Source organism: Lepisosteus oculatus, chromosome 10, assembly GCF_040954835.1.
Source record: "Lepisosteus oculatus isolate fLepOcu1 chromosome 10, fLepOcu1.hap2, whole genome shotgun sequence".
Taxonomy (NCBI): domain Eukaryota; kingdom Metazoa; phylum Chordata; class Actinopteri; order Semionotiformes; family Lepisosteidae; genus Lepisosteus; species Lepisosteus oculatus.
This window is the reverse complement of record NC_090705.1, coordinates 36,189,121-36,211,384: the sequence shown is the minus strand read 5'-3', so window position 1 is coordinate 36,211,384 and position 22,264 is coordinate 36,189,121. Positions and strand designations below refer to the sequence as shown.

General features: G+C 35.6%; 1 protein-coding gene across 1 annotated transcript; it reads right to left on the bottom strand.

Moving 5' to 3' along the window:
* Positions 1-36: 36 nt before the first annotated feature.
* Positions 37-22,005, bottom strand: LOC102689620 (sodium-dependent neutral amino acid transporter B(0)AT1). Its single transcript, XM_006635651.3, has 12 exons — positions 21,695-22,005; positions 13,814-13,954; positions 12,676-12,813; positions 11,573-11,754; positions 10,607-10,717; positions 10,095-10,207; positions 9,465-9,593; positions 8,216-8,372; positions 7,201-7,405; positions 5,827-5,986; positions 3,996-4,158; positions 37-2,735 (listed from the first exon to the last, which is right to left on the bottom strand). Exons 1-12 carry the CDS (start codon positions 21,891-21,893, stop codon positions 2,529-2,531), a joined length of 1,905 nt encoding a protein of 634 aa, XP_006635714.1. The 5' UTR covers positions 21,894-22,005; the 3' UTR covers positions 37-2,528.
* Positions 22,006-22,264: the final 259 nt, after the last annotated feature.

Genomic DNA, 22,264 nt, shown 5'->3' with positions numbered 1-22,264 from the left:
TGGAATTAAAAAGTAAAAAATAAATTGTCTAGAGAATGCAAAAAGTATGCATTTTTTATTTCTATAAAAGAGTACAGTTTTACTCTGCACATTACAGAAACATTTGAATGAATACATCATATATCCAGTTCTGATACCCCCATTTTTGCTTACCTTTTTTAATTTCACATGGGTTTAAAAAAACAATAAATAAAATATTGCTTATGTTCCCCTTATTTTACAGCTTCTTTGATCTGGTTGTTCTTTAGGTTGGTATGAAATCTGAATTGCTGTATATACACAAATTTGTACAGTAGAAATATAACTTTCTTGTCTGGATATACAGTATTGTCAGGGTACAAATATTCTATCACTGTCTATCAAAGTGTGTACAGTCACACTTTTCTCACACCTTGCCATTTCTCATCAGGAGAGGAATGATAAATACATGTCTTAAGAGTGCTTTGGATTGCTCACATAAGTCTAGGCGATATAAAATCACAGATCTACGGAGCTTTAACCTATATGATCTTCAAAATTGCCAATTTGGAAGTAATTAGGAATTGCCAATTTGAACTATTTATATAAAAGAAAATAATACTTTAACAACCAAATCATGAAACTATCAATAGTGTTTCAGCTTCATTGTATACACCTGAGTGGCACAGTGGTGCAGTGGTTAGCATTGCAGACTTGCAGTTTTGGTTCCCTGGATTTAATTCCAGACCTACAGTAGTGAGCTATCATTGTGGAGCTTGTGTGGGTTTCCTCTGGGTACAGTTTCCTCCCACAGTCATGCTGCTTGGGTAGTTGACTTTTGGGAAATAGGCCCTGGTAGGAGTATGTGTGCATCTGTTTCTGTGTGCCCTATAAGTTCCATAGGTGTTTGCTTGTGTTGCTTGCCCCGAACAAATCCGGCTCTCCCACAAACCTGATTTGGATGAAATGAGTAAAAGATGGATGAATGTACAGCATACTGTTGAACTCCAGATTTAATGTATCGGGAAAATTAGTACTACTATCTCAGTTGTTTTTCATTCCTGTGGTTAGAAGACTCAAATAATATCACTTTTGTCTTGATGGTTTCGGTTGTGTCACAAACTCACGTTGTTTTAACCTATCCTGTATAGAATAGCTCATGGTGTTTTGTATTTTCTTTCAGTTTAGTAAAGTTTAGATTTTTTTTACTGTAAAAGATACAGTAGGTAAACAATGCGGTTTTTGGCTGCTAAGTTAAATCCTCAGGCCATGCATGGGCTAAAAATACTAAGCTGTCACTCAAGCTTTAACAATCTCCAGAAGTTGGAAAAATACTCTATGATGAAGAGCATTGTTTTTATTTCCGACTTAGTTGTATTTTGTTGTTAATAATGATCCCTCTTACAAAATATCAATGAAACGCCTTACTTTTAAATTTTTCACAGCCTTGTAATAACAAATAATTTAACAGTTAACTTATGTCCACAGTGTTAGTTGTTGCTACAGTATACTCTTAACTGCTATACTGTTCTTGGTTTAACTAAGGGTGTAGCTAATTCTACATTCAAATCTTTACTGAAAAATGAACATGAATGCATTTTGAAAGAGATTGTGATGACAGTAGAGTTTCTAATGACTTTGACTGTGTGTACTGTGGTGCTCCACAAGAATGTTCTGTCATGCCATATGAGGGAAAGAGTCTGTATTATCCCTGGGGGGACATTTTGTTATGTGTTATGACTTCTCATGGATTACTCATGTGCATTAGTAAATTTGTAAGATAGCCTGGAGTTGGACCATTTTGTGCTTTAAGTATAAGCAGTACAACCTTAAAGCCTACTCCAAATTTCAGTAGGAGACACGGGTGTAATTTATAGAGGTTAGAAACGATTTGCTCATGTTGTTTTAGTTAGTAAACAAGTTGCAAAACCTTGGACTTATTGAAGCCTATTTAGTATTTTTGAAAACACCTTAGAAAGTAAGGTGATACAATGGCCTTACAGTATATACAATGTATATACTGAGAAAGGTTTGCCTTTTTACTGAGTGGGTTTCATAGCTTTAAATTATTACGTGTATAAAATTAATTTGGAGAAGCAATAGGAGCACAAAAGTTATTTTCAACATCATATATATAAAGGAGTTAATGCCTACACAATTAGTTGCTTGATTGCTGTGTTTCTCATTCATTTTAGTTTCATGGAAAAAAAATTACTTTGTTCTGGAACTTAATAAGGCTCATAAATGGTCATCCTCATGCTCATCTATGCCCCTGTCAATGAACTACAATTTTAAATACTGTGTACTAACTCAAAATGTACTCCAAACGTCCGCTTAAATGAAGAATAGCCTTCGTTTTTCTGACTTGCTCATAACTCTGCTCACAGGGCTGAATACATGGGCAGTAGTCCATTCAGTTTATACTGTACCTCCTGTAGCTGTTGGGATACTTTTGCTTCCAAAAAGAGTTGTTAGAAGATTTATCATCTTTTAGATTGCTATTAGTGAAATGGAATTCCAAAAAGGTTTGTTATTATTACAGATTCTTTGGTTTGAAAAGGTACTGGTCATTAAAACTGTTTGGCTGCTTCATTCATAATAACCACAGAAGAGACGGTTTGGATGTTCTTCTGTTCTTCCCTTTTCCTACAGCAATCTGCTAAGAATTTGACCAAGGCGATGACAGGAACAGCTAAGCCAGGTATTCCGGATAGGATGAAAATGATTACATATATCCAGTTAGGGAAAGGCAGTTTCTCAAGTGTGGGAAAGGCAGACTGTAATGAAAGGTAAAAGAAACAAAAGCAAGTTAGGTCTGTTGTGGTAAGTAAACACAGTAGTAACATCCAGAAAAAAACACTACAGATGTACTGTATTTAAATAGAAATGAAGTACTGCATACAGTACAAATTATTCAGTTCTAGATGTATAAAACAACTGCTAACAACAATTGCTAGCAATTTTGAACCTGTCACAAGTGAGTCAAAAGTATTGACATACAAAATTAGGTTTTAAGAAGAATTTTCAGGTTTCTTAAAACTTGGTCAATTTGTCTTTGCATGTAAAGTTTGTTCAGTATTTAAATCTGGAAGTTTCTACAAGAGTTGGAGTTCATGAAAATAAGGTTTTCTCACACTGTATATTAAAATGAGATGCAGTATACTGAAGCTGTTGGCAAATTTGACATAATCACAGCAATTTAATTACTTTGGAAAGCACACCCTTAAAAGACAATATGGGGGAAAAAGCAGTTCTTCAAAATGTGTTCATGTAATTGAAGCAGAAACATTATTTTTTTAAAATAAGTGAAATGTAGGATGAGTGTATTCTGTGTTCTCACTAATTTCTTTCAGTGTCAAAGGACCAAATATTTTCATACATGTACTTCAGCAAAAATGTATTTTATTTTCCATAACAAAATGAGCCGAAAACAATGTCTCCACAAGTTTAGCAATACCAGTAATTTGAACTAAAAACAGTATAACCTAAAAGTGGACTTAAGTTATTTATGGGAACATTCTTCAAGTTTATGTTATACAAGGTTATACATTTACTGTAAATGCTCTTCTTAAACCATTCAACATGACACAGTGGAGGGAGATGTTGCTGAGATGAGGTAGTTTATTTTGCCTGAAGATCTTGTAATACCCAAATATTGCCACTCAGAATGAATTATGAAGTAAAAGAAGAGGAAAAGCCAAGATAGTGCAAGATCTTTTTAAGGAATCATTTTAAGCAGACTTAACTACAGACTCAGAGTCTTTCTCAAAAATGGACGATGAACACTTCACAGGCTCTCTCCAGCTACTATCATCTCCCTCACTCCCTGACAGATGAACCAACAATCATTCGCCCAAGGACAGCCAGTCCTAGGCTTTTATAGTGCACAACAGGTGCTTCTACATATTGGACACATTTCGTTTATTTAAGAAGAATAAGTGGAAGGTGCAAAAAAATGTGAATTACTCGTAGTGAATTACAATGAGTACATTGTGACAAAAGTTTGTATAAACCCGAACATATGCATGAATACTTACATAACTTGGATTCCAAGTAATATAGGTGAGTTCCTCGCTGACTTTTGTGACGAAGTAAAACAGAAGGATAACCAGCATGATAAGTGGGCTGATAACTCTCCATGTGGCCTGCCAGAAGATGTTGGGTTTGTGTCCAATCATGAACTCAATGTCCTTGTTGAACCTATTGAAAGGTATGAATCCCAATGTGATGCATCAATTTGGCTTGTAAAACAGCAGACTTGCAAAATATGTATTTTTGCAAATACAACCATGACTCTTGGAAAAATGGTTATTTATGCATTATATGCCTTTCTTTAAGCTGTGCTCTGTAAACCATTCTGCCAGACTGTTTATAAAAACATTTTCATAAATATCACACAATGAAAAAAATGTGAAAAATATACTCATACCAGTATTTAAGACAGAGTATGTTTTTTCAGCACTTGAGCAGCAAAAATAATTTATGACACATACCATATGTTAGACATATTCTGTACACACAGTCAAAACTATCTCAGTTGTACTGTATATAGAGGAAAATATTGAGTCAGGAGTATAATTTGTCATTCCCACAATCCTCTTCACCTGCTGTTCTGTATTGTATTGTGGTGCTCAACATATAAACTTGCAATAAATAATGGTCAGGGTTTACAAATTTTGGTTCCTTTGAGATTAATACATATTATCAACCATAATGAACCATCTTTTCTGGGATTTGTTTCAGATTGCAACTGAAAGTTAGAGAAATGAAAAGTTAAGCTTGTTGAAAAATTAGGGTATTTGCTGTAAAACTGACTGACTACTGATCTACTGTGCATCCATCCATTTTCTAATCACTTCTTCAAATTCAGTCATGGGTCATGGGGGTGCCGGAGCCTATCCTGGCAAGTAACGGGCTCAAGGCAGTGACCCTGGATAGGATGCCCAGCAATTGCAGGGCACACACATGTCAATTTTCCTAGATGGCAAGTCACCTACAAGTATGTCTTTGGACTGTGGGAGGTAACGAGAGCAAAGAAAGAAACCCATATGATTAGCTGAAAATGTACATGGGGAATGCATACTTTACAAACACTACACAAGTAGCCAGGACCCCAGAGCTGTGAGCCAGCAATGTTGAACACTATGCTACCACGCTGCCCTCTACTGTTCTAATAGCCAACAATTCTAAAGTTTCTCTGCATGTTTTTCTACCAAGATAGGAGCAATTTGTAATTGTCCAAATATGTCATGAATATTCTCCTGATCTTTTTACCACTCATACACACTTCCAGGAATGTTTTTTAAGGAAAAAACTTTAAGATACACGGTACAATACAATTATCCATAAGGTAGTAACTTTCAAATCCACCTGGAGGCAGTAGTGTATTGTTAACTCTTACATAATTTCTTGGATTTGTGAATAATATTTTTCCTTCAAAAAATCATTGTACCATATGTTATTTTTCTCATTTCTAAGGTCCCTCAATATAGTATTTCTGATGCAGTACAATGATATTTATTCTTATATAGATAAGCAAATACTGTAGTTAGGATTTTTCTATCATGCTGAGATTTCTCTTTTTTTACTTTTGTTACACATTTTTGCACAAGCCAAGACATATTAGTTTCATTGACACCAAAAGCCCTTCGGCTTTTTTATCTGACTGATACCAGATTGTTTTTTTTAAACAATTTGATTGAGATTTCCTTAATCTACTGTCACTGGTTTAGCAACATCAGAGCTTGAATAAAGAAGTTTATGATTGTATAAACTGCTCATGAATGTGTACACTCAATATTGAGAAGCATGTGGAATTAGGCCCTTTAGTAAATGCATATTTAATATTGCACTTTCTTTTTGACTTACCTATCTATTCCATACAAGTACACCACTCCAACCATCTCACAGAATGCTATAATTAACAGGGGAATTGATCCTGCAAAACTGTCAAATAGTGCCAGCCAGTAATTCCCAGATTGCTGCACAAATATCAAAGCAATAAAAAAAGACACCAAACATATGGTACCTGAAACACAAATAAACACAAAGAATTTTGACAAGGATTGCACAAGGGTTACATTGCTGGATATTGCTAATGAAAGGATAAGTATGTTAAAAAGTAACACATTTACTTTTATTTAAACTCTGACATAGCCTTTAAATATGCAACAGAAACTTATCACTTGTAAATCTAATAAATTCACAAAGTCTTGTGCTCAAGCCATCTTCCCCATTGATAGGCCTGCTATATACAACAATTACTCCACCACAATCCATGATTTCTGCCAGTGCAGTCTGTCAAAAAGCTTGATTCATCACTAAAATGGACCTTGCAAAACAGGGCTCCAGTGTTGGAGAGGTGTTACCCCCAATATATTGATGATATATACTGTATATATAAGGTGCTAATCTCTTAATTATGATTTGTTATTCCCACAATTCTCTTTATATGTTTTTTATTCTTGATGATCATAAGGCTTATCATCCAGCTGTTTAAATGGTCTCATCACCTGTGCCTAATTAATTCTCTCATTAATTATATGATTTTGTGCTTATACAACAGTTACTAGAGCGTATGGCCATAGTCAGTTATGAATATCCAAAATCTGTGTACTTTTATTTCTAAAAATGCAGTAGTGATCAATTTCATATGATGTTGAACACATTCGGTTACTGAGTTTCCAAAGAACTCTTCCGATTTTGTGTTTAAGAAGAGCAAGATAAGTGGAGATAATATATTTTGTCTAATGGTTGATAATTTGAGACATATTTATTATACAATGCTCCTCAAACTACAGTACAGCTGTGATCAGAATTCTATATTTATACAGTACATCAGCAGATTTCCTTTTCCAACCAATTCACATACCACAGTGCATCAAATGTCAAAACACAATACTTAGCATAATGAGGTATTTGAATCCATATTGTCTGTTGTAAAGTACATAGCCGTTAATACAGTAAGCCTGATAAGAGAACTGAGCCATATTTAACCTTTAGCGACTATTTGGTATTGAGTGAGTAGTAGAGATCAATACAATTGTAGAAATATACTTCCTATTTTAATGTCAAATTTTCATTCTGTTTTCCAGAATAAATAGCTTAGAACATTAAAATCATCTGGAATGTCCTGTTTGGCCTTCTTCTGTAAAAGCACAATTGATTGCCTCAAATCATGTTTTTATCTTTTAAGAAGTAGGTCAAAAATATGTGATCCATGGAAATCAGAATGCAGCTTACCAGTGATGACCTCCTTAGGCCAAGACTTGGGAAAAGCCTTTAAGTCTTGCAGAGGCACAAGGACACCTTCAATGTTGCCAAACATAGATGACAATCCAAGGCAGAACAGCATGATGAAAAATAAAATGGACCACAATGGGGATACTGGCATCTTTGTAATAGCTTCAGTGAAGACAATGAATGCCAGACCAGGTCCCTCCACACCCTGAAATGAAACAAGAGCAAGAGAAAAGTGGGAAAAAAGCCGGCTGGACTTCATGATCCATCTCAGTAATTTTTATCCATGAACCTTTCAGCCGTTTATAAAAAAGTACAAAAGTGCTCCATGCTGTTCTTTGCTCTTACAAAGTTTCAGGTCTTAATGTCCCATGAGGCAGCGGGGTGATGTCTAATGTGCCTGACCAGCAGGAAGTCCAAGGTGAGAGCATTAAAAAAATGGAAAGAGGGCCTTGGGGGGGGGCAACACTATACAGTGAAAAACACAAAATGATTTATCTAAGGACCTGAGGTCCACTTGTATTTCCAGGGGAAATCATCGTTTGTTTTTTAATTCCACCTTATTGACATTATTTGAATTAATTGTTCACTTTTAATTGATTTCTATTAACACTATTTCCTGGTCTTTACTCATTGATGTTACACAAGTACAAGTTTCCTGTATAACCTGGCAGACTACTAAGGTCATTCTACAAATCTATATCTCATCATTAATTCAAGTTTCTTTATTGTCAGATGTAAATTGATATTCAGTTTGACAACTTTTGAGATGTATTTAGTAATAAGAATGTGTTTAAAGTTCCACTTCAATTGTCTGTAATCGGTTCAGAATGAGATGCCAGCAAAACCATTGCTTTCCTGGCTCCAATGGTGGGAATTCAAACTAAAGCCAAACTCTAAAGCCAAACTTTAAATACCTTTCACATTTGTTCATTTTTCCAAAGGTATAAAATGAGACTAAATTAGTACTAGAGGACAAGAGTGTGTTGCAGGGTCTTGTAATTTGCACGAAACATACTTCACTGAGAAATGTGTCCAGGTTGCAAGTTTTAAGGTTGAGACCTTGAACTACATCAGGATGAGTGCTGTTGAATCTATTGAGAACGTCATAATAGTTGTCTTCAGTGATGTTTGCTTCAGGATAATCAAAGGCATTCATTAGGGACAAGATATTTCTGTAAGAAAAGTAGATCGATATTTAGAATCCTTTTTATTTTACCTTTTGATTCAACTCCACCTGTTTGACACTAACAAAAACTGTTTCTAAATGACATTTCCTAAAGATTAGGAACACATAAAGTTTTATTCACAAAGCTTTTAAAAAAAGCTGGTTGCCACAATGTTTGTACTACAGTAACATGAGAAGGAGAAAACAACTTTCATCCTCCATAATGCCAATAATAGTCAGGGCATTTTCTTCTTAAGCTGGATCTACAGTATGCAGCTCAGACAGGCATAGAAAAGACCCAATAGAGGTCCCAGATGACTGAACAGAGTTCAGAGAAATGCTGTCTGACTTTGAACCCATGAAGTTACAGTGCTCAGCCAATTCTGAAGCTGCCTGGAAACCCCTTGTTACAAATGGCTGATGACATGGAATATTTCAAACCTGAACACTGGATTATTAGTCCAAGTTTGTATTCTGATGGCTGATTCACTGGCTTAGCCATTTAGTAGCTTTAACGGCATACTATTCTAACTACTAACCATAATTGGCTTGACTTTTAAATGTACAGTAAATAGCTTTAATGAATTTCTCATCAAGTACAGTTTTAACGGTGCATTCGAGACAAGTGGATCGGACTGTTTGTATTGAAAAATAGAGGACTTCATTATCAAAAATATTCTAACACAAGCTTAAATCACCAACAAAAAATATTTGTATATGTGCTTTGGCAGTCTTATAGCATTTGCTGTGTTGATTTGTTTACTCCCATTAGCTTGAACAATTTTGCTAGAAAAGTAGTAATTTGTAAAGAAAGTGTTACCTTGAAAGTGACACAGAAGAGGTTTTCATGTCACTTTACAATGATACTTTATTTACCAGAACACTATTAAAAGCTATTATACAGTACAAACATCTAAGTGATAGTACTAACATCACATACTGTAGAGTAATAAAAGTGGAATTCATGACTAGCAACTATGAAAGTCATCAATGTAATTCTGCTGTTTAACCATTAAAACGTATATGTCTGTTCCCTGCTATGAAACGGGTTTTTCAGATGTAGTTAGCACTGAAAATCTAAGTGAGCATAACAACATACCCATTAAGGCAATCATCGTATCTCTCAGTTGCTCGGAAACCAATGATTGAATATATGACAGTGGCGGCGTAAATGGAGGTCAGGCCATTAATCACGGAAATTATGACAGCGTCCTGCTCACAATTGTTACTAGAAAACAGAAAATTAGTGTCAGTGAAACAGCTTTAACAACAAAACATCATCTAGTCAATTACACCCACCACAATCACCAGAGCAAACCCCTGTAAAAGGAGCTCCCTGCTGTTCTGTTTTATGTGCAATTGTATACAGTACATTCAAAATTAAACTGAGTGGTCTTTGCAAAGATTAAAAATATATGCGATGCAACGTAGACAATAATACTGAAAAACCCAACACTGCACTTTGTAGTTATTTTGTCTCGCAGAGACCTTTGTGAAGAAGGGGGCACAAAAATATTTGGAATAAATAGATGTGCTATTTTTTAGTGTTTATTACACATACAAACTCAAAGACCATTTTTTCTATTGATGTCAGCTGTGTCCAGTGCTATTGAGCCCTCTCTAATATTCATTTTTAGATATACTGTAGTATGTGTGTTCTTTTTAATAGCTTTTTTGTGGTTTCCAGTTACTTTAATATATTACAGGTTCTGTGGTTTTGGAGACTTACTGGACTGAGTTGTAGCTGGAAAAGGAGATGAGCCCACCAAAGGCAAGAGAAAAAGAATAGAAAACTTGAGCCCCAGCATCTAGCCATGTTCCTGGGTTTGTTAGTTCTGCAATCTGGTGTGACAAAGCACAGACAGCAGTTACACACAGCAGGAAACAAGAGAAGTTATCCTACTAAGACAAAATGCTCCATTACAACGGAATCTTGGGAACTTGTAAATATACTGTATAACATTACAGTAGTATAGTATTATTATAAACACAAATTTACTTAATATAAAGGGTTACTTAAAAGGAAAGTATACTCTTGCATTAACACCTACTGTATTACATTTTCATCATCACATTAAGATACAAATACATACATCTTGAAAGTTTTAATTTTAATGGCTTCACCGAAGTTCTCAGCTTTCACAACAAATATGGCTATATTCATATTCACGTCTAATATTATCTTGTAAGAAGTTATTTATCTGACATGTTTCAGAAATTGGTAGAAAATTGAATACTTACATCTGGGGTAAAAAGGAATTTAATTCCACTCACTGAACCTTTTAAGGTTAATCCTCTAATCAGAAATATTGTAAGTACAAGATAAGGAAGAGTTGATGTTATGTACACTGCCTAAAAAACAATGTGAGAAAATTATTTAATTATCAACGGAACTAACTACAGTATCTAACCACTGTAGTTATATTCTGATTATTAAAATTGTTACAAACAAATCTGTTTAAAACTACCACGGCCAATTTAATAAGATATAAGACTTTCATGAACACCAAAATCAGAAAAGGTTAATTAGAGTTTCCTAATAAATACAAAGATAAACCAGGAGTTTTAGAAGGCTTTACACACAGAAGAGATGAACATAAACTTTTACCAGTGCTTGAAAGTCTAGAGAAGGCTAGAGAAAAAAAGGAGAAAGAAAGGAACTACGTGTATCCCAACATCATCTCCTCTGTGAATCATGGAGATGATAGTAATAGTAAAGATAGGCCACCTCTGTAACTTCATCTTTACTGATGATGAAATTAATAATGTTGCAAGCAGAATTAATTTGAAGATTACAGGAACATGTTATCTGCTAATCTACTGCAGAAGAAAATACTTCCATACTTATTGGGTGGTGCTTCACTATGCAGCATGACAATGCCACAAAACATACAGCCAGTGCTACCAATTAGAGTTCATCAGGAGAAAACAGTGGAAAATCTTAGACTGGCCAAATCTATGTCCAACTGTTATATCCAATGTCATATTGTATTTTCATTATTAATCCCATTACTGCAAACTTGACTGTAAAGCAAAAATACCTGTGCCAATACTTTTGGATGGCCCTGTATATTGGAATGAAAACTGAAAGATTCAGAGGCCTCCCAGGAGCTGAGTTCTGCACACCTATTCTAAATACATCTTTTATCTTTTAAATATATTATAGAAAACAGTTTTTGTTCTTTGTTGAAACCATAAATTTAGTACCTTCCCAGTTGTTTCAATGCCTCTGATGCAGCACACATACAGCACAGTCCAGGCACACACAAGACAGAGAACCAGCCACCACTGCAGTCCTCCAGAGTCATCAATTCTGGTGGAGGTGTTCAGTGTTTCTCTGTACCAGAAATAATCCACAGGAGAACTTCTTGCGCACTCTGATATATAACCTGAACAGGGCAAAATCAGCAGTTACTAACACAGATCTAGCTTGTATTGCCATACAAGTATTATCAGCTTTATTGTCATAATACTAAGTGCAGTACATTATATTTCTTATACATTTTAAATAAATATACTGTAGTAGCATCTGACATGAGCAGTAGAACAGTACATATTTTCACATTGAAGGGTAAATGTTATTTATCAATCATGTCTATAGAGGAGGGTGGCACAGTTGGCACTGTTGCCTTGCAGTGGTGGGGCCCTGGGATATCTGCAGTGCTATCTGTGTGCAATTTGCTTGTTCTTTCCTGTATTCAGGAAAGATCTGTATTTCATGTAATGCAGGTGTTCAATCCCAAAACTGTGAGGTTAAATTGATTTTATTAAATTGGCCTCTGTGTTCTCTATGATGGACTGGTGTTCTGTCCAGAGTGTATCCTGCCTTGTGCCCAACGCTTCCTCCTGTATAGACTCAGGACCACCGTGAATTGAAAAAGTAGTTATTGAAAGTGATGCGATGTCTAAAGAAGTAGTTTACTGCATTACATTACAGCATTACTGTTTGTACTGTATGAAACTAACTACTGTATATATTAGATAAATCATAAGATGATTAGATGTTTTATTTTGCAACATAAAATAAGAATTTTAATCAATTTCAAACCATTGCCTAATGGTTCAATCAGAATTATTAATCACTGCTGCAGACATCACCATCTGTGAAGTGAGTCAGTGTTAATGAACAAATGCTTCTCATAAAAGACGGGAAGGAGAACTAATCTTTAAGGTTGAGACTTTGGAACCTCTTGCACTGATCAGTCTATTCTGAGAACATATTGTAGTCATCCACAGAAATTTAAGCAACAAGCTAACTGCACTGTGGCTATGTCTCTTTCTGAGCAGTTTTAGAATCCAGTATGCCACACCTGTTTTGTTTTCATTGAGTGGACATACACTCCAAGGAAGAGGCTCTTGAAAAGAATTGAAGAAATACCACATCACCCAGGCAATGATAGTGTTGTAATATAGCCCCACCAGGAAAGAGACCAACATGGATGCTATTCCTAGAGAAGACAAAATAATAATACATTACAACATAATTATTTAAACAATTTCATTGATATATTTCGTGTTTTAAAAAAGGTCAATGGGAAATTTGGCCAGGATACCGGGGTAACACTCTTACTCTTTTGGAGAAACACCCTGGGATTTGTAATTTCTCAACAAAGAGAGTCAGGACCTCGGTTTTATGTCTCATCAGAAGGACAACACCATTTTACAGTATACTGTCCCACACAGACCACGGGGTGATCACCCCTACTGGCCCCACTAACACCTCTTCCAGCAGCAACCTTAGGTTTTCCCAGGAGGTCTCTCATCCAGGTACTGGCCAGGCTCACACCTGCTGAGTTTCAGTGGGTGGCTAGCTGTGACTTACAGGGTTGTACAGCTGCTGATATGGCTAATACCACAGAAAGACTGACAGTGGTTCTGATTTTCTGTGAATCCTGATCTAAAGCTCCATTTTAACAGTGGTACCATCTTTTTTGTTTCTGTCGGTGTGGTCTCTTATCCATTCTAATGTGTAGTATAAGGCCAGGATAAGAAAAAAAAAATCATTTGAAATGAGACAATAATATTACCTTTTAAATGTTATATTATATTATGAGTTTCAGTGGTCCAACCTTTTTTTTGTACTAATGCTTTTTGCAGTCTTTTTTAATCGTTTTGGTAAATCACTGGGTGCTTGTGTTGTTTATAAAGCAATTTAACTCTATTTGCCATTCACTTAATTCAGATACTGTACATACTGTAAGCTTTGGGATGTCTGGTTGCTGTGCTAAGTGTTTTTTTAATTTTAATAATAGCCAGGACAGTCCAATATTCCTTTTTTCTCTGGGTATCATACATTCTGTATGGAAGTCTTTAATTAGGACAAGGCCCATATCTATCTATCCATGTGATCTTCTATATTTATGTGTATTGAATCCAGGCTGGAAGAAAAATTGCACATGCAAGTAATGTGGTGAACTTCTGCACATAAATATAAAGCACCTGACATACCCACTCCCAGAAGATAGGGATGAACAGAAGTCCATACTCCAACACTGCCTTTCCTTAACCTCTGGCCAATTGCAAACTCCAAATGCAACAGTGGTACACCTTCCAGGACGAGCAGTATGAGAAAAGGAATCATGAAGGCCCCTGGAATCACAGGACAATTCTCAAATTATAATATTTACAATATTCACCTGATTCCAAAGAATACATTTATACAGCAATCTACTGTGCTACAATCTTGGAGCTTAAACACCCATTTTATAGTATGTCCGAATTTTGACCCACCTCCTAGAAGCAAATTGAAAAAATATCACTTAGCTTTTGGTTTCCCAAGGGCTTCCTGTATTTCTCTGATAGAAACCTGGCAACAAGAACTGGATTTGGAAATAACAGTTCAAGTATCAAAGTGGTGATTTCATCCAGGCCCTAAGAGAATACTGTATATGTATGTACAGTACATCTCCTCTGGTGGATCATTTCATGATCAAGTATAAGGTGAAATTACAGTGTAAAACGAAGACATTCACTTGCACTGGTAGTGAAAGAGTTCCTACACTGTGCAGGTAGTTAACAAAGTCTGTTAGTGTTTTTGACATTCCAGTTGTGTGTTTGGAATCTGGTTGTACTCAATCCTGAGAAAAAGCAGAAAATCAAAAATACTTTATTCAATCACTAATGGGAATGCATAGTACTTCTGTTGTGTTGTATTTCTGCTCCTTGTAGCAAGCCCTAGGCAGCAGACTGTATAGCTGCCACTCTCACATCAGTTGAAGCTCCAGTACTTACAGTAAATGTTTGTAGGCTGCATAGAAGTAGCCTAAATTAAAACTTCACTTTGCATTAATCTGATACATTTGACCTTTTAGGGAGAGGTAAATTTAAAAAGAGTGAAGCTAGTGATTATATTAAGCCTTTGAGTTGAATAAATTAAGCTCTTGAGCTGAATACTGCTTGAGAATTTTGTTAGGGGAAGATGAATCAAAATACATAATGTTTTACATTGGCTATTTAGAGCTACATTTATATTTTTAAGATGAAGATCTCAAATCACTGGATAGAGTAAGCTGTGAATTTTAAACTAAACTAAACAGTTATATAAACTTTAGGAAGTAATTTGTTAATATTTTCATTTGGATTATGACTGAAGTATGCAAAATAAACTGCAAGGCACTAAAAGTTACATTTTTCACCCAAAAAGTTCTTCATTTTAGTTTTGTCTGAACAATTGTCAGAGAGCATTACTACTGTATATGATTATAATAACGGGGTTGGTTACAATATTTAACAAGCTAAGAGGATGTTCCTGTTGTTAGCACTCAAAGATTTTCACTGTGTGTCAGGTATAGGTTAACTGTTTTGTTATTAACAATAAAAAAATAATTTGTATTTACTGTAAATATTGATAGGCACAGCGATTTAAAGTTTCAAGAAAGTCCAAACACCTTTACTTTTCACTTATTTGCTCATACAATAAATGGAATTGTTATTAGCATTACATCCTTGTGTGCTGATAGCAGATGTTGAAAGTCCACTCATGCATTCTTATTATCTCTGATACAATGAGTAAACAAAAGGATAAATGACTGGATGGGGCAGTCTTTCTGCTGTGGGAGGTGAACTGTGCTTACTGTCAGTGGCTTGAATACAAATAGAACACAGGTGTACTGAGGTCTTTGTGTAATGTTGTTGAAACCTCTAAATGACGCAAAATCTACTGCAAATACTAAAAACATATTCTATTGGTAGCAGCGCACATTTCTCCCCTAAATAACCTATGAAAGTACTTGTATGAAGCAAGCAGTACTTTTCTGAAGCAGGCTGAATGTGCTTGTTTAAACACCGATTTTCCCAAATACAGGCGTCATTTGTCGAACAGTGTTTGTTTTCTAGAGCACACAGACTATCATATAACTTCGACTTCATTGAAGTAAATTGTGCAATGTGCTGCCTCAGAATGTGACGTTTACAAACTGAAAATAAGGTTGAATAGGTCAAGTATTGTTATTAGGAAATGGAACTTTAAAGATTGATAAGCAACACACTCAGTAATCAGAGTGTGAGCTGGGCTTACTTGTTGTATATGACCTTTGACATATACATTATTCTCTGACATTGACATAAACTGAGACTTGAGATATCATAGCTTTATCTACAGTATGAAGTTAGTGGCATAGATGAATGTGTAAAACTGTTGCAAGTATAATGTAAATTGAGAGATGTGATGATCAGTGGACAGCATTTAGCAAGGGACTTTACTCCTAATTATGTGTCAGGGTTAGAAAAGGGAAAAGATAACTTTGCCTGTAAGCATGAAATCACCATGCTAAAGGATATTTTCTAAAACTATAGTATGACAGACATGACAAACTAATTAGCATTCATTTTTTGTGATTTTGTGTTTTAACCTTCTCTCCTACTTGAACTTACTCTAAGCCAAGCTTCTTCTTTGAAGTGTCCATACCCTCAAAATAGCTTGCTGATCCCGATTGAACTGGACAATTTGCAAGTCATTGATTGTGTATTTACCTTTACTGCAACAGACAAATGTCAAATAGGAGCAACCCAGGTTAGGATTTGACTTACAGTCAAGAGATATCCATCATATAGAAAACTTTTTGTAGACCTGTACTTAACCTACTGGAGAGGAGTTGTCTGCAAAGTTATGACTTTGATTTATTTTATTTTAATATAATTGGGATGATAGAAATGAGTACAGTTCTCCTATTTTAGCCAACTATATTGTTATTTTTTATTGTATTCAACATTGTATCACTAGTCATTTTTAACACAAATAAACATAAGGCAGTTATACCTACACTTCCTTAAAAACTTGCATCACTTGGTTGAAGTACGTCATTAACACAAAAGATGTGCCTTTAAATAAAAAAAATTCTTAAATGTTCGCCACAGAGCAAATTACAATACATTTGGTCCTTCATAACAAGTATATAAATGTACAATGTGAAGTAATCAATTTGTATTCATGTGTGTCTGGGGAATGTAGAGCACTTCTCTTATCTTGGGAGTTATCTTTCATAGAAGGCTCATAACAAAGAAATCTCAAATGCCTTAGGAAGCAGGCTCCAGGTGCACAGCACCGACAGTGAAAGAAAGCTCCCGATTTACTGTGGAGACTTTATTCCTATGTTGTGGTTTGTGACTGCAAAGTAGGAGTCATGAATAATATATACAAGAGGAGTTGTATTACTTATGCTGCTTGAGTATAATTTTATGTATGATAATAATAATAATAATAATAATAATAATAATAATAATAATAATAATAATTGCTTACACTTATATAGCGCTTTTCTGGACACTCCACTCAAAGAGCTTTACAGGTAATGGGGACTCCCCTCCACCACCACCAATGTGCAGCCCCACCTGGATGATGCGACGGCAGCCATAGTGCGCCAGAACACTCACCACACATCAGCTATCAGTGGGGAGGAGAACAGAGTAATGAAGCCAGTTCATAGATGGGGATTATTAGAAAGCCATTATTGGTAAAGGCCAAAGGAAAATTTGGCCAGGCTGCTGGGGTTACACCCCTACTCTTTTCAAAAAACACCCTGGAATTTTTAATGACCACGGAGAGTCAGGACCTTGGTTTTACAGACGGCGCCTGTTTTTACAGTATAGTATCCCTGTCACTACACTGGGGAATTAGGACCCACATGGACCACATTGTGAGCACCCCTGCTGGCCCCACTAACACCTCTTCCAGCAGCAACCTTAGTTTTTTCCAGGAGGTTTCCCATCCAGGTACTGACCAGACTCACACCTGCTTAGCTTCAGTGGGTTGCCAGTTGTGAGTTCCAGAGTGATATGGCTGCTGGCATCAAATCAGTCTCCTCTCCCACCTAGGCACCATAACATTGAAGATATGATCAGCTACCATCAGCTCCATTGGGTTTGCCACGTCAGACTTCATGTTCTTGTCTCTCAGCTTGGCACACGCCATCACACTGGTGGAGGCCAGAAGCATTTCAAAGAGATGGTAAAAGTAAACTTGAAGAAATACAGTACTGCACTGATATCTGCTCCTGGGAGATTATGGCCTTGACCAGAAAACAGTGAGGAACAATACCTAGGAAGTACTTTGAGCCCCAATAAAAGTTAGAATGAGGAAGCAGTGTGAGAGCATTGAACAGAGCTCACTAAGATTGTACTATGCATTACAAGACCTGATGGAAGTGCAGTACTAAGGCCCTGGATTCAGTTCCTGTGGTGCTATCTGCATGTACTGTAGTTTATATGTTGTCCATCTGTTTGTGTGGGTTTCCTCTGGGTGCTCTGGGTGTCTCGCACAGTCCAAAAACATACTGATAAGTTAATTAGCCTCCAGCAGGGTGTTTCCTCCCTTTTGCCTGTTATTTGACCAAACAGACTTTGGCTCCCCCTGTGACCCTTTATTGGATAAAGAGATTAGAAAATGGATGGATGACCTTGGAAAGTTTACCTGACATTTTTTATAAGGTTTTGTTAAAAAAACATTTTTGTATGTTGCAAGAGTTTTATAGGTGTTCCTAATAAGAGTTATTCTAGTTTATCTTACTATGCATGTTATTATATATCATATAATTTTTTATCAGGATGTCTTTTCAAATGAAAAGTACACTGAAAGTACACAGGGTTAATAATCTACTTGGATCAATTCAATAAGCTAGGTCACAACTGCTGCAAGATAGACTTTATAGAGGTTAACTCATCAAGGATGCATGATATGGACACGTTAAGAACACAATTTATGAGTGCCTCATTTAAAAGAGGAATCACTCAATACTAATTTAGGACTAAAGCCTTCAATGCGATATTTTCAGCATTTGTATTGGTTAAATAAGTAAATGTAAATTCCAAAACGTAAAATATCTTTGTCTCAAAGCATTAGTGTTCATCTAAATCTATTTTTTAATTTAACACATATACAGTATGTACATCTCATATGTAATTTTCTCAACCTCCACTTTAACTATTTGTACTTGAAAATGTATTAAAACCCTTGCAGAATTCTCATTTTGATGCATTAAAATTCGCAGTCATGATACCTTGATGTCAGAATATTTGCAACACACACAACCTCCTCCACACACTCAATGAATAAGTACTGTATTTGCAAATGTACAGTATTTAAACCCTTGCAGAATACTCATTCCGATGCTTTAAGACTTGCACTCATGACTTTGAAGTTGGAATATCTGGCATACACACAACCTCCTCCACACAATTAAAGTATGTCTGTGTCAGTACAGTATGTGCCCTGCGATGGATCGGTAGTCTGTCCAGGGTTTATGTTACCTTGAGTCCCTTGCCTGCCACCATAGACTGTCTCCCTTGCTGGAGTGAGGTGCCTCATTCAGGTAGTAAATTTCAAACAACGATTCCACCATGAAGACTACAGAGTTTTCAAAACAACTCAGGGACAAAGTTGTAAACTTTGTTAGGTACTAAACAAAAGAAGGGTAGAACAAATTCAAAGACACTGAATATTCCTTTTACCATGGGGGAGTCTATCATTAATAGATGGAAGGTGTCTCCTGCTACTACACACTTCTTAGATCAGTCTGTCCCTTCAAATGGAGCTGCCAGGCAAGTAGAAAACTGTTAGGGATGCCACTGTGTAGCCAACATATTTTGAAAAAACTACAGTTCATCGGCAGAGATGGGAGAAAATACATGTGTTGAAGCTAGCTTGTATGTCAAGAAGAAAACTATTGCTAAAAAACACCTTGAATCCTATATTAATTTTAAAACAAAGCATTTATGCAATACTGCAAATTGTTCTGGACAAATTGATGTAAATGCAAAAAGTTATGTCCAGTGCAAACAACTGCAAATACAGCTCAATAACTGAGAGTTTGACAAAACTGAGGGAAACTTGGATGAAGGGTTGTACAGACAAATCCTAGAGTGAAGCTGCTTCAGTCTGCTGAAGACCCACAACTGGGACAAAACTTCAGCAAGAGAATGGCACAGGGCCAAAGCTATAATGGCTTAGCTAAAAGAAACTGAATTTTCTTGACTGGCACAAAGTCCTGACATTGACTTAGATTGATCTGTGGAAAAACTCAAAAACTGCTATTCCTAAGCAATCCCCTACAACTTGAGAAAGATTGTGGAAATCTGCCAAAATAAAATGACAAATACTACCAAGCCAGTGTGGAAAGTTAGTAAAGATTTACCTAAAATAACTTGGAGCTATAATTGGTGCCAAAGGTGCTTGCACAAAATATTGAGTTCAAGGGTCTGGATGCTTATTTCTGTATATTTTTGCTGACATTTACTGCAACTTATCTTAGAGGTTCAGTTAAATTCTGTTATCTATTTTAAAATTTCACAGACGTTTAGGAATACTGCCGCAACAAACTTATAAGAATAAGAATATAAAAATAAATGCCAAGTCTTTACCATAAAAATGAGAATTTTCTCCATGTTTTCTTTGAGTGTTAATGGTATACCATGCATTTACTATGCTGTATTTCTTGTAGCATTTACCACAGATTAGAAGATTTCTGTGTGCTTGATGATTTCTCTTTACAATACTATGCTTCATCTAGGTTTTATTATAGTATACCACAGGAACATTTGTACAAATGAATAGGTTAATGCTTTATTAAACCGAATATCATTCTAAATAAAACACTATTTAGAGCTAAATCCTGCAAATGACTTATTTGTAGGTAGAAAAAAGAGCACTAATATTATAAAATTAAGCTGTCCAACATACAGTGCACAGACTAAAAAAATAAATCAAAGGATGAATTCAGGTGTTGTAACTTCTGAATCTCACTCACTGTACACACTTCAGTAACAGAAAATATATATAGGTATCTCAAAAGCTGACTAGGGTCCTCCATATTGCACACTAATTTTTTATGTTAAATCAAATGACTGTGATATTATAATTTAGATTTAATAGGAATAACAGACATGACTGGAACTGTCTTAATGGGAATCCAAATCCATAATGTCAATCACTATTGAACTATTATTTTATAGTATTATATAATTTATATATTAAGACTTATATACATAGTTTTTTATTTTAATTTTTATGTACAGTACATAGACTGATACCTAGATAAAAATAAATTATGGCATTATGCTATATGATGCCATTCTAATTATTCGTCAATTTCATATGTATACAAATATTTTTCTATTATTTGTATACAGTATATTTTTCATTTACAGCAAAGGTTAATTTAGTATTCAACTACTGTACAGTGTAATGGGTATAAAAGTTTATTGTCAAGCTACACTTTTATAGTCTTAGAAAGATTACTGAAATACATAATATTTTTCTTTGTGGAGGCAATACATTTTTATAAAAGCAATAAAATGAAATACAGTCACTAAGAGTGATTATTGTTGGTATTTTGTTTTGGTGAAATCTGCCTCCCTTTACCAATATGTGATCACTGTCTCTTCAGTAGTACAGCTACCATATCTAAAGGTCTTCTCAAAAAGGAATCATATTTAGGAATATACAATTATATATTTGTATAGCTCCATACAGATTTGTCTGTTGATTCTGATTTTTTCTGTATTTAGGAAGGTGATCATATAGATTTTTTATAGAAAAAGCCACATTAAAAACTGTAGCATATACAGTAGCATACAGTATGTGATTTAGCTCTATCAATGATAACCAAACATGTTTGACATTTTGATGTGGTGGATTTTCTGAGATTATAGGTATATCAATGTCTATTAAAAATGGTTTCAGAATTATCTTTTATTTATGTCTTTTATTACCGGTTTGTTTATTCGTGAGCTTTAAAGGTATTTATTTTTTGGTCCTCGTGAGATATGAATGAAATAAAAAAGTTGTAGTATAGTCAACATCAGTCCTGAAGAAAGTTTGAATTGAGCCCAACCTACCTCCTCCATGGCTCTGACAAAGGTATGGGAAGCGCCAGACGTTCCCTAATCCCACACAAAAACCGATGCAAGTCAACATGTATTGTGCTTTGTTGTCCCATTTGGGTCGTTCATCTGCTTCCTCCTTCTCCAGCCTTTCGAGATCATCGTAGGAAGGTATCCTGCTCTCAAGCCCAGGGTTGGGTAGTTTGAGTTTCATGGTAGTGTTTTTTGCTTGGTGAGAAATACAGTGTCAGTGTCACTGATATCCCCTGCCTGCGTGCAGTGAGCAAAGAGACCTAAGTAAAGTGGATCTGTCTGACAGTGACAAATCATATTTATAGTGAACCTTTAGCACTCAGCCTGAAAGTGCACCTTGGCAGTTAGAGCTGTCAGCAAAAAGACTGATCAGTCGACGATGTTTGATAATAATTAATACCTTATCTGGAGGAGGAGTAATATGCCTAAAAAAAGACACACTTGAGTTGATCAGTTAACACAAATGCACAACCTCTGACTGCTAAGAGAAAGGGTTAATGACATTTGATAAGAACCTTTCGTATAGTGAAATGACATTTGGGGAGATATAGA

Excerpts from the sequence above, each read along its gene's own strand:
- LOC102689620 (XM_006635651.3), bottom strand. The coding sequence starts at position 21,893 with ATGAAACTCAAACTACCCAACCCTGGGCTTGAGAGCAGGATACCTTCC. Across the intron at positions 8,373-9,464 it reads TACGATGATTGCCTTAATGG|AAATATCTTGTCCCTAATGA; the intron begins GTATGTTGTTAT and ends CTTTTCTTACAG. Across the intron at positions 7,406-8,215 it reads TGGACACATTTCTCAGTGAA|GGTGTGGAGGGACCTGGTCT; the intron begins GTATGTTTCGTG and ends GTTTCATTTCAG.